This window comes from Astatotilapia calliptera, chromosome 12 (assembly GCF_900246225.1).
Source record: "Astatotilapia calliptera chromosome 12, fAstCal1.2, whole genome shotgun sequence".
NCBI lineage: Eukaryota > Metazoa > Chordata > Actinopteri > Cichliformes > Cichlidae > Astatotilapia > Astatotilapia calliptera.
The window spans coordinates 26814654-26827769 of record NC_039313.1 but is presented as its reverse complement, the minus strand read 5'-3'; the positions used below and the strand labels follow the sequence as shown (position 1 = coordinate 26827769).

At 42.8% G+C, this 13116-nt stretch overlaps 2 protein-coding genes across 3 annotated transcripts in view; one reads left to right on the top strand and one right to left on the bottom strand.

The window, feature by feature from the left end:
* The window catches only part of lrrc75ba (leucine rich repeat containing 75Ba), a 14977-nt gene extending 12344 nt beyond the window's left edge, over positions 1-2633 (bottom strand). Inside the window, exon 1 of the mRNA XM_026188072.1 lies at positions 1889-2633. Coding sequence (XP_026043857.1) covers positions 1889-2170 — 282 coding nt within the window. The 5' untranslated portion in view covers positions 2171-2633. The remainder of the gene's footprint in view (positions 1-1888) is intronic.
* Positions 1-13116, top strand: part of ggt1a (gamma-glutamyltransferase 1a) — a 29319-nt gene that overhangs the window by 13226 nt on the left and 2977 nt on the right. Inside the window, exons 2-13 of one of the 2 annotated variants that reach the window (XM_026188071.1) lie at positions 7134-7310; positions 7385-7515; positions 7601-7690; positions 8026-8218; positions 9068-9228; positions 9324-9473; positions 9885-10021; positions 10184-10371; positions 10503-10630; positions 10988-11100; positions 11194-11307; positions 11536-11760. In XM_026188071.1, coding sequence (XP_026043856.1) covers positions 7138-7310; positions 7385-7515; positions 7601-7690; positions 8026-8218; positions 9068-9228; positions 9324-9473; positions 9885-10021; positions 10184-10371; positions 10503-10630; positions 10988-11100; positions 11194-11307; positions 11536-11583 — 1626 coding nt within the window. In that variant the 5' untranslated portion in view covers positions 7134-7137 and the 3' untranslated portion in view covers positions 11584-11760. Of the gene's footprint in view, positions 1-7133; positions 7311-7384; positions 7516-7600; positions 7691-8025; positions 8219-9067; positions 9229-9323; positions 9474-9884; positions 10022-10183; positions 10372-10502; positions 10631-10987; positions 11101-11193; positions 11308-11535; positions 11761-13116 lie in introns of those variants that run through there. The other variant, XM_026188070.1, reaches the window with a different exon arrangement.

The following is a 13116-nucleotide window of genomic DNA, read 5'->3' as shown; positions in this document are numbered from 1 at the left end:
GCCTTTGAGACACTACATACGGTACGCACACACCTGCGCGCATGCACACACATTCAGACACATCTGCTTTTTTTCCTTCCTTAAACACAATCTGCATTGATTGTAAAAGACAGTTGGAGTGGGAGGCTTGCAGCTCCACATTCCTGGCAGTCCTTTTAACAAGGGTGGCAGTAAACACAGACTGAACCCAAAGCATGGGAGAAGCTGCTTTTGCTCTTCTAAGAAAGACTTCTAAGAAAGAGAAGGTGTAAAAATATCTCCCTTCAGTGTTCATGCCTGATCAACTGTCACGTGCGAGTGTGAAACCAAGCCTGGATCCGTCCTCATATCTGCAACGAAGCTCAGATCTCTTTCCTATCTGCGGCAGAGCTCGCTGTTACACACCAATTAAATCTGCAGCTAATTCTGAGAACAGAATCTCGTCAATATCTTCTGCAAACTCTTCAAGAAAAAAAAAAGATAAAGTGAGGATCATTTAATAAAAGTAGAGCTCATTTAGGGGAAAGTGAGCCTCCCGTCCCCTGTGATGTGGCTGTCATGGAGCCTGGCCAGGCCAGTTTATCTCCTTGGCTTGATTAAGGAGGTTCCACTCTCTCCTGTGTCAAGGCTTCAGAGTAATTAACACCGGACAGCTAAAAGACAGAGGAAAGCCCTAAGGGCAAGCAAACAAATGAGATCACTTAGGATATTGCTGTATCTTTGATGTGTCCACATATCCTTTCATGCGTGTTTTACACATTTGCCAAAGCAGGCGAGAAGAGGCTTTAAAGAAGCCCTTTGATTAAGATCCTGTATGGTGGAGTGTAGGACATTTGAGGTCATGTGTAGAAAACTCGTCCTACTTAATTTTGCAAAAACTACATCAAATCATCGCACTGAGTGTGTTCTTAGCTTGATGATGATGCATTTTAGAGGTAATTGATTTAGTTTCCTCAATTCATTTTAAAATGACAAAAATACCAAATCTTCACATGACTATAGGCACACACACACTAGAATATTTACAAAAATAAATAAATAAGGAAAGCAATGACAGTGGCCTAGATTTTCATTTCTTTAGGTAAGAGTTAATAAAACCTTTTGAAGTGGAATAATATTTTGTATTGGTGAACACAAGACTTCAGGGCTCTCATTGTTGCTGCTGGAGCACAGGCCATTACAGTGAGAGAGAGAGACATTAAGAGTGGGGAGTGATGGAGGTGCTAGGTCGCTCTAATGGGCACATTAGAACAGCCTAAGGAAAAGGTGAAACTCTGGCTTTAGAAGAGAAGGGAAACAAGGACAAATGCAGACAGGGATGGAGATTTATTTGTGCTCTGCATTTCAGGAAATATCCAGAACCATCAGGAGAAAATCAAATTTGAGGTAATGCGATGACACAGTGTGGAGTTTGAACATTTCCTCATTTGGTGGGTAGGTAATCCTATCAAATCTAATGTCAACACTGAGCACGTTTAGCCACAGTGAGAGAGAGTGGTGAGTCACGTGCTGTGTCTGCCAATGAAACACTGTGTCACAGGTACAGTGCTCTGCCAGTGGCCTACTTTCCATAAAAAACAAATGCTTCAGGAGGAAGTGGCCAAAGGAGTGAGCCCACACACGCGTGTAGTAACCGCAAAGGGAAATGAACGAATAATGTGGGCTTAGGTCAGAGGTCAGAGGCCGTTACAGAAAATGCTGGAGAACACTACAGTGCACCTGTGCCACCGCTACATTTTGGATATGCATGCAAAAGACTCATTCACGCACGTACACAGTCCCTCACCGCTCTCTGTGAGATGGGAAAACAATGCATGCCCGCATCAACACCACAGCAGGCTTTAGGGCAGCGCTGCTGTTGGCAAACAACGTCCGACTTCACCATGCCCTGTGCAGGTTTCTTCCTTACCTTCCTCAGTAATTTGAGCACGTCGGTCGCCTGGTCTATCCTGCGGTCACGGAGCAGCTTCTGGATCTCTTTGATCCACGCCACTCTCCTCATGTACGGGCTGTGGTTAGTCCTTCGCAGCATTCCAGGCAGTTTGTCTGATTTGAGCATCAGCGCAAACAGAAAGTCCCCGCCGCCCCGACCTCCCCTCTCGCTCTCTCCGGCGCTGTTCAGGAGCTTGCGTCGCCTTTTGGAGAAATTCTCGTTGTCCAAGCTGCTCTGCCTGCTCAGTCTGGAGCCCATGGTGTTGTTGTTGTTTGTTGGCTTGTTTCTTTCTCTTTTTTTTGACACAGTCAGACAGCACCACTACCAAAAGGACAATCCCATGACGAGCTCCAGTTGCCCGTTTCCAGCAGATGCTCCTAAGTGGATGGTAGAGAAAAAAAAAAAAAAAACAACAGCGTCGTGTTGTCTGGCTCTGCGACTGGCTGTCAGATGGCTGGGGATCCGGTACAGAGCCACATAATATCCTAGAACGCTCTAAACGATCATCGTTGCCTCGTGCACCCGTCACGCGTTAGTATATCTCGCTTTGTTTTTCTCCTCCGTCGCCGCCACTGTGCGCTACGTGCGCCAGGCTCAGATGATGATGATGATGCTCCGGCTGCTTCATCCTCCGGTCGTGTCTGCTTTTACGCTGCTGTTTAGATTTGTGCAACGTGGAGAGTCCGACCAATCGCAGCATCTGGTGCCTGCTGCGCGTCTCTCCTCCCAGCCATAAACCCCCCTCAGCCCTCTCCCTCTCCTCCCCGTGCAGCTGCAAAAAGGGGAATCAAATCACAAGAATATTCAGCACGTGATACCAATGTAAGCAAAAGAATCGTTGAAAGAAAGGGATTTTTTAAAAATGCTCTGAATGTGCCACTTTCAGTTTGATTTTTTTTCTCTTAGGGGGGTCTTCGGTTTATCTTCCAGAAGACCTGAAAGTTTGTCTTTTAGCTCCAGATTCTCAAGTACGTGCTTCGCCATGGGCCCCGGTATAAATCTGAAATTTCTCTTTTGGCAGTCTTGTTGTTGTTCAGCCTTTGCATGAGCTGTCAGCTCCTGTTTGCATCAATCACAGCTTCACTAAATCACAGAATTCACTGAAAAATGTCCACATCTCGTCTTTTTGTCACATTGCCATCTCTCTTTATTTATTTCCACGGAGGTCGGTGAATGGGGGGCCCCTGAGGTGCAGCCAGCGACATAATAGACAGCTCTCAGTTATTTCAGCCCCCATCCACACCTATTCTATTTGTAGCCCAGCTCCCATCATTGTGGCTTTAAGGACTTTGAGCCTGACTTGACCTTATTTGCTCTCATGATTCAGGCTCACTCTTGTTTAGTGGAGAGCACAGCGCTGTGATCTGTTGTCTAATAATTATTTTCCCTGGCTCTGGACCGGCCCAGCTGCATATTTTTTTTAGAGGTTGTAATTATGATTGACCAGTGCCCTTAATTTAATGCAGCATCCTCACGGCACTGACTTGTTTTGTCAGATCCTTGACTCTCGGAGTAATGCCGGTAAAGCGACCCAATTGAACAGCTTGCTCTAAATGCTGCTTTCCTGTTTCAGGTTTGCAAAGTTTTTGTGACAAGAGAATTAAATCTGCACCTAGAAACAGTTAATGGACATTAAAAAAAGATTCTCAACCCAGTGGCCAACTTTTGGTGGGGTCTGGTGATGATTAAGGTGCACAGATTCTGTTTGATTTACATATCGCAGGGAGCACTACTCTGTCAGCTTTATTATATCCTGTGTGATTGCAGCTTCACAGTGGCAGCAGGGTTATCGCTGTTTGAAAGAGACTCACATTTAACAGGCAGAGAGGGTCTAATGGGACAAATTAATGAGTACACATACATACATTTTTATTACTATTTTAAAGCTCTTCTAAGCTTTGCATCAGCCCATTATCTACAATATGGGGAATTCTCTTATTGTAATATTCAGTATTTGTTGTCCTTTTCTGTCTTGACAAGCCAAAGCACGTTAATCTATAACTGTTCTACCTGAAGATGTTTATGAACTGCAGGTTAATTGATATCAACATGATGTAGCACGACAAATGAAATAGTAAAAAAAAACAAAAAAACAAAAAACAGGTCATGGTCAAAATAGCAAAGAAATCACGCAGCCCAAGAGGATAACAGTGAAACAGTGATGTCATTTGCTTGCCCCCAAGCAGCTTAGTGGTTAGGATGCTGACTCTGAGTAGCAACCATTTTTCTGGGGTTGGCAAAACTGAGCTTTTGTTCTGCTGTTGAATCCGTGTAGACTCAATAGTAATGTTCTATTGTGGCCGTTTACTACTGTCACATCTAATTATATTATGATGACTCATATATAATAAGCAATTTCTTCTTCTTCTGGCCTCTTCTCCTATAGATCACCACAGTGAACATTAGCCTCCATCACGCCCTATCCCCAGCATCGTCCTCTGTCACACCAACCCTCTGCATGTCCTTCATTTCTTAGTGGTCTCTCTCTTTTCCTCTTGCCCGACAGCTCCATCTCAGACACACTTTGTCCAATATATTCACTATCCCTCCTTTGCACAAGTCCAAGCCATCTCAGCCTTGCCGCTCTGATTTTATCTCCAAGCTGCTCAGCCTGAGCTCTCTCTGATATTCTAATCCCATCCATTTTCGTCACACCCCAAGAAATCTTCAGCATCTTCAGCTTTGCCTTCTCTCTTTTTGTCAGTGCCACTGTCTCCAAACCAAACATCATAGCACGTCTCACTACCGTATAGTTTCCCTTTCATGCTTGCTGCTGTTCCTCTGTCACATATCACCCCTGTCACTAATCTCCACCCTACCTCTACTCTCATCTTCCCCTCTCTTGTGCTTTGGATGGTTGAACCCAGGTATTTAAACTCATCCACCTTCATAACCCTTACTCCTTGCAGCTTCACTGTTACACTTGTCTCCCTCACATTCACACAAATGTATTGTTTCTTGCTTCGTTCCTCTTCTCTCCAGAGTATACCTCCACATCTCCAGGCTCTCTTGCACCTGTTCCCTGCTCTCACTACAGATCACAAAGCTGTCTGCAAGCATCACAGTCCATTTAGACTCCTGCCTGACCTCATCTGTCAGCCTGCCCATCAGCACTCCAAACAAGAAGGGTCTTAGAGTCAATTCTTGATAAAATCTCACTCCCACCTTTCAGTCTTATTGCACACCTCACCCTACGATCCCTGTCCTCATACATATATCCAAAAACAGCTGCTGTAGAAAAAATGTAACTCCAGTTCTCTTAATTTGTGCACATACCACCGATCAGGTTTCACTGTTGTTGTGTGGGCCTATTAAAGTAGTGGCTGTGGCCTTCAGTTTTCCCACTCCACCTAGCAGCGATACCGTCACTTCAAATTGCACCCCTTGGCCTATAACTCACAAAATCAGTCAAAAATCCCCCCAACACTGCACACTGTGTTAAATTTGACCCGTTCATGTACACTGTAAGAGGTTGCAAACAAAAAAAGACTGGGTGGCCTCTGTTCTCCCTCATTTGTACAGTGCTGCTATGACAGAAGCAGCTTAGCTACCAACTCCTAATTGCAGCACACATCCCAGAGCCTGTCTGTGGCGTCCCTATCATTAAAAGGAGCGCAGCCGGCCATAAAAACACATTACATCACCTTTCTGCTCTCCATGTTTCTGCAGGCTGCGTTTCACCTGTCGCCGAGGAACAACAGCAGCGTGTGATCAGATCTGCTGCTGCGTATACAGGAATAAACAAGCCTCCCTCTTTATTGTACGAAAAACAACTGGAGGGAAACATGGTGGGTAGTGTGAGTGCATCGCTCCCATCAAAGTCAAAACGAAACCTATAAGCCTCTAAGCTGACGGATAAAAATATGAAAAGAGCTCCAGCTGATATTTCACACAACAACTCCGGTGCAGTGACAGTGCTGTTCGCATTAAAACTGAAGGAAGCACTGTGATCTGTAACTAAACAGAAATATAATTGCTCTCTTCTGCTATAAATCAGCTCTGCCTGCTGAACAAACTCCCCTCTCTTGGGGTGGCTCTGAACATGGGAGATCCAGAACAGGATATAGTAATTAGATTTAGAGACAATCATAGCAGCAGCAGCAGCAGACCACAGGCTCCTTTGACAGCACTTTATCAGTGTGGCCCAGCAACAGGAGTGCACGCTGGATTAGCCGAGGTACCACAGAAGGGTATTTGCTGTTCTGCAGCTACCGTCACCGACGCTGCCAGCTTGGACTTGTGCTCCCGGGCGAAGGCGAAGGCATCTTAATCGGTCTGAGGACGCCTGCAGAAAAAGCCAAATAGAATGTGACACGGTTACTGAGCATGGCAACGCTGCTGGCCGAGCCAATCACACAGAGCCCCGAGTCAGAGCTGAATGCTGCTTGCATCTGTAAACAGATCACTCTCACCTTCACTTTGTCAAACCTGGCATATTGATATCCGAGTGAAATGGAAAGTTATAGAGCACCAGAAAGACAAACTTGAGAGCTTCACTCCAAAGTGATCAGTGATGCGAAGAGCAGTTGTTGTTTGAAGAGAGAAATATGATGGAAATAATAGATTGCAGCACCTAAATTCAGATTTTTTTTTAAAGAATTGAATGTGGATGTCTGGAAATGTGTTTTTTTTTCTGTCAGAATTTTGAACCTTATTGTTTTTCTTCCAACATCCCCAAGAGCTAACACACACACAGTAGGCACTCCAGAAAGCTTTGATGGTGATTGCTTTCCACCTCTCATCTTCCTCTATGCTTTTTTTTCTCTCTCTCCATATATATACACATTTCTTTTTCTTCTTCTTAATAAAAAAACAAACAAAAAAAAAAAAACAGCATTGCTCATATGAAAGGACTGCTCATCAGAATCACAGTGTGACACCCGAGCGAAGTCACACCTTCAAACCAAGATGACACAGCACACATCAGCGGAGACTTTAGTTAGTTATATAAAACACTGTCATTATTGCTAAGGCTCAGTAAGAGTCAGGTCATTCCTTCTGTTCTGTCCAGCATTTCCAATGAGTCTGTGAAACAAACAAACCAAAGGTGAGTGAAATAAAAATGTGGTGTTCTTTTTGCTTCAGATTGTTAAACATATGTAAATGTTTGGCTCCCAATTAAAAAATAATGATAGGCGATGTCTGGAGGAGAAGACTGTTGCTTCTGAGCTGAAGAATCCGGTGTCTTTCCGAGGTGTGCTGATTTCTCCCCTCCCGGCAGAGAAATGGTTGGGAAGTCCCTGATTGCTGGTCTGGTGGTCCTTCTGGTGGCTGCAGTGAGCCTGTTCCTGGGGGTGTTCATGGGTTTGGGGAAGAAAAACACACCTCCCACTTCAGACCACTTCTACTCAAAGGCCGCCGTGGCTGCTGATGCTGGAAAGTGCTCGGAAGTGGGGAGGTAAGACGACATATAGCAGATGCCGTGCTCTTCTGTGCGCGTCTTAGCTGTTAAGTGTATTCTCTTGTTTCCAGGGACATTCTGAGGAAAAACGGCTCTGCTGTGGATGCTTCAATCGCTGCCTTGCTGTGTGTTGGCCTTTTGAACGCTCACAGCATGGGCATCGGAGGAGGGCTCTTCTTTGTCATCTATAACGCTTCCACAGGTGAGCGTGCCTCATTAGTTAGAAATTGCCAGCACAGACAACCGAGGAGACGCTGATCAATCAGTCCTCGTTTTCTGCTCAACAGGAAAGGTGGAAACCATTGATGCGAGGGAGACTGCACCCATGAACGCCACTGAAGACATGTTTGGCAACAACACTAAGCTTTCTCGCACAGGTAGCACCTTGCTGTGCTCTGCTGGAGTATTTCCCGGGTGCTGATTGGCCAAATGTAGACCAGATTTCATTTAATTCTCAAAGGTTGTTGATGCTACCCAAGATCAAATAGGGATTTAGAGTCCATCGAGCTCTCGTCAGATGTTCTCACATTCTTAACAACCTTATTATACCTTCCTTTGCCCCCATTTAAAAGCTCTGGGACGAGAACACTTTAGCGATAGATATCTCACACTATCTTGATGTCTCTTAGCATGGTGGTCCCTCACTGAGAGAAGGGGTAGAAAGAGAGCTTGTGAAATTAAAATCAGTGGTACTGCTGTTTCTGCGTGACAGGTGGACTGTCCATAGCCATTCCGGGAGAGATCCGCGGTTATGAGATGGCACACAAAAGGCATGGCCGGCTGCCATGGAAGGAGCTGTTTGAGCCCAGCATTGCCTTGGCTCGTGACGGATTTCCGATTGGAAAAGCCCTGGCTCATGCAATCTTAAAAAGCAAGGATTCCATTCAAGGAGACGCCAACATGTGGTGAGGGTGATATTCTCATATCTGAATACTTAATAATACACTGTAAACCGAAAGAAATAGATATTTGGGGAAATGTGTTCACTTTAACTACAAGTTAGAGGAGAAAATACTATGCTTATGCCAGCATGTATTAAGCTACAGCCAGTAGCCTAATACATGTTGCAGTAGATATTCTTGGCTTATTAGACTATTCTTAGCTTAGTTCAGCATCAAACCAGAAACAGGGGAAAACAGTTGTCTGAATCTGCTGCTGCTGGAGGTAAAGCAACCCACCCAGCAGCACATCTAATGATAAATGCCTCATCATTACCTCAGAATCTGAGCCAAATAAATGGCTGACCCTGTTTATTTCACTGAAATAAAAACAGTCTTCCTAGAGTCTACCATTTATATACTATATACTATTCTCTACTTTAGAGAATACAAGAATAAGAAGATGGAAATGAGCATAGCAGGTGTGCTTTAGCAGAAATGACAGAGGTACCAAAACCTAAATGAATCAAAATGTTAGATGGAAATAAAATATCTATAATAACTGTGCTTCATGTCAAACTGTGCCTTTATATATATATATATATATATATATATATATATATATATATATATATATATATATATATATATATATATATATATATATATATATATATATATATCTTTTAAAAACACATTGTGAAAATTATTCAGATATTACTCAGTGGCTCTGTGTTTCTTTTCTACACCCTTATCTTGCTCTGATAATTGGGTGCATTGCTGTTTACCACAGCGGTTCTTTTTAAAGGTCTCAATTTCTACTTACAATGGCTTTAATATTCTTTAATACATGTTTTCTTTTCTTCCCTCTCTCAGCGAGGTCTTTTGTGATTCTCAGAGAAACATCCTGAAGGAGAATGATATTGTTAGATTCCCAAAGCTGGCTGAAACATACCAAAGAATAGCAGAAGAGGGGCCTGATGTGTTTTATAACGGGGCGATGGCACAGAACATTGTTGAGGACATCCAGGCGGCAGGTGCTCTGCTGTATCCTCATCCGCTGTTGTCTTCAGATGCTTCAGTTGTTACTCCTCCTATTGAATTCACAACGACACTTCTGTACTGGTTCCAGGTGGTATCATCACCCTGGAAGATTTGTTGGAGTACCAGCCCGTGCTGAATGAGAACCCTCTGAAGCTGAACGTCGGGGAATACACCATACATGTCCCAGATGCCCCCTCCAGTGGCCCTGTGCTGGCACTCATACTCAACATAGTGGATGGTGAGCAGCCTGGCTGAGTGTTTGTGCAGCCATGCAGAAGAGAGGATGTCAGGTTTCCCCAGGTCATCTCTAGAATGTTTCTTTCCCTTCTTTGGAAGCAGAAAACTGAGCTGCTGCTTAGTTCTGCCTGCCAAATTTAATTTACCATCAACACTCCATCTGTTCAGGCAGAGAATCATTAAGCCATGCTTCATAATAAAAGTGGCATCATTCATTTAAATTGAGCACTGAATGTGTTCATATAAGAAGTTGGAGGGGTGCGTGCCTGCACATTTATTCTATTTGTATTGCAGTTTTTAATAACATGCCATTGACTTTTAGCACAATAACAGAGAAGATCAGATCAGGCCAGTAAATTGTCATCTAACTGTCATTCGCTCCAGATGTATTTTTCCTGTGGATATATTGCAGGGTACAACTTCTCAGACACGAGCGTCTCTACAGCAGAGAAGAAAACTCTGACGTACCATCGCATTGTAGAGGCTTTTCGTTTTGCTTACGCCAAGAGGAGCAGATTGGGGGACCCTCGGTATCTCAACATTACTGATGTAAGGGCTCCAGCTATAATCCTCTTCATTCGTTTTTTGAGCATTTACGGCATAATTTTTCTCACTGTGGCCATAAAATTGTCTCCTGGAAACTCTTTAACTCTTAAACAGTCTGAAATGCCTGTTTTCTCCTCTTTAATTGATTTGTTTTGCTCCTTTCAGCTAATCCAAAACATGACATCAGACTACTTTGCTGATGGCATAAGGAGCAAAATTACAGATGACACGACCCACCCAGACAGCTACTATGAGCCCGAGTATTTTGTTCCAGACAACCACGGGACAGCTCATCTGTCAGTCATTGCTGAGGATGGCAGTGCTGTGGCAGCAACCAGCACCATCAATCTATAGTGAGTTTCTCTGACAAGGCTGACATCAAGTCAGTAAATGTGCCTCTCAAAAGCCATGCATGTAAATGAACTGTCTTCACTACAATGTAGCGCACTGAGTGAAGGTTTAAAAAATGGCTTTATTTCCCCAGCTTTGGTTCAAAGGTCATGTCTCGATCTACTGGGATCATTTTTAATGATGAAATGGATGACTTCAGCTCTCCATACATGACCAATGGGTTTGGAATCCCCCCTTCACCCAACAACTTCATTCAACCAGGTGTGACTGAAATGAGTTATCACACTAGTACTTCTCTAATCCCCTGTGGGGCAGTGACCTTTAGTCAGTGTTGATGGATATCAGTGTTTGCTAAATTAAGCCTCATGTTTTTCAAAGATAGATGGTGTTACTAGATTCTTCCTCTGGTTAGGATGATTCAGAGGAGGGCCTTTTACTCATCCTCAGTTTTGCTGCCATACAATAAGCTAATCGCCTCTCTCACTCTGTGGGTCACCGGCTTGTTGTAGTGTCTCAAATAGACTATGATGTGATTGAGCTGAGTTGTTGACATTCAGCATGACTTTGCTAAAACTATCAGGCAGTCAAATCCACCTTCTTTTTACAATCTGTTTCTAGGCAAAAGGCCGCTGTCTTCCATGTGTCCTACTATCATATTTGACCAAGAAAACCAAGTGAAGATGGTTGTAGGAGCATCCGGGGGCACAAAAATAACCACAGCCACAGCATTAGTAAGTCTAATTCATTCAAATGCATCACCCTCATGTTGACTTGGGAATGTGAAACCTCCCATACATGTTGTCATTTTTCTTACCTAAAAACAGGTAATCCTCAACTCCTTGTTTTTCAACTATGACCTAAAGAAAGCCGTGACAGAGCCACGACTTCACAATCAGCTTAATCCAAATATGACAGTAGTGGAGCAGGGCTTTGAAAAGGTGGGTCACACAGACAGCAACATAGCTTAGCAGTATTACAGTTGTATCATAAGCAAAGAATGTGCATGTATGAATGTACCATGCATGTGACCATTAGTGTACTATGACTATAAAAATTGCTGTGAAAACAGGATCAAGTACAAAAGTACAAAAATATGTGTGACAACGAGGATCCAACGACAGCAGAGTTGCAGTTTTTAAACCTCTTTTATTGACCACTTTTCCAAGGTGCAGCTTTCCAGCTGTCCTGCTTCTGTGGCACACACAGCCTCCTGAACAACATCTTTAACAGGGGACGCATGATTAGGTGATGAGGTCAGGTGTGTGAGTCAGCCTCCCCTGACAATACACCCTGAACCCACTGCTCCACTCCTGCAGCTGAGCCACAAACCACACCCCACCGCAATGTTTATGCATATTTTGTAGAATGAATTTGCTGTGCTCATACTTAGATTGTATATTGTTTACAATAGTTGTTTATTGTTTTAGAGTGCAGCATTTTGCTACTTAGCTGAGTGTAGTGGGAAGTATAAAAGAATGTAGTATAGTATAAGTATATAGTATGTAGTATAAGTATAATATAAAAGAATGAATCTTTGACTTGAAAAACAAAGTTCAAAACAAAAAGGTCACTAGAGCTATAACAAATCCTCCTCATGCTAGAACGTGTGTACTGATTTTCACGACACTTCTTTAAAAAGGTTTTTTTTAGCCTTAAAAGAGTGAAAACAATTCATTTCAATTACATTTATCGAATCCTTTTTAAATAAAGAACCAAAAAACAAAAACAGCCTCCTCAAGGTGCTTTATATTGTAAGGTAAAGATCCCACAATGATACAGAAAAACTCTCAATAATCTGACAACCCTCTATGACCAAGCACTTGGTGACAGCTGGATGAAAAATCTGCCTTTTAACAGGAAGAAACATGCAGGAGAGCCAGACTCAGGGAGGGACAACCATCTGCTATGACCGGTTTGGGGTGAGGGGAGCAAGGCTGGGCAAAAGACACACTATGAAAGAGAGCCAGTAGATTAATAACAACTAATGATTAGAAGTGAGTGAACAAGAAACCCTCCATTCATTGTGGGAAGCCCTCAGCAGCCTAGGCCTATTACAGCATAACTATAAGCTTTATCAAAATGGAAAGTTTTAAGCCTAATCTTAGAGGTACAGAAGTTTTCTGTTTCATGAATCCAAACTCACCCATATGGAAAAGATATATATAAATATTTTAAAGTTTTTATCTGTCTTGTATGAAACTTGTATGAAAAGCATACAAGAGTGAAAACACATATAAGATCCCTTGAAAAATCATATAATGAAACTATTTTTTGTATACTTACTAAAAAAATATATGAAAGTAATGAGAAAGTGGCCACTTTCATGAGTAAATCATATATGTTTTTACTATTTCTTTTCCATATGGGCAGAGCTGGTTCCACTGAAGCTCACCCTGAGACAAGATGTTATGATATCACAAATGTTACTGAAATGCAATACGCTATACTGCCCATAGTATTTACTCACCCATCCAAATAATTAAATTCCAGTTCCAATCATTTTCATGGTCACAGGTATATAAAAATGAGCTCCTAGGCATGTAGACTTCTTCAACAAGCATTTGTGAAAGAATGGGTGGCTCTCAGGAAGTCACTGAATTTCAGTGTGGTACCATTATAAGATGTTTCCTGTGCAACAAATCCAGTTGTAAAATTTCCTTGCTACTAAATATTCCACAGTTAATTGTTAGTGGTATTATAACACAGTGAAGTGACTGGGAGCAACAGCAGCTCAGTCACAAAGGAGT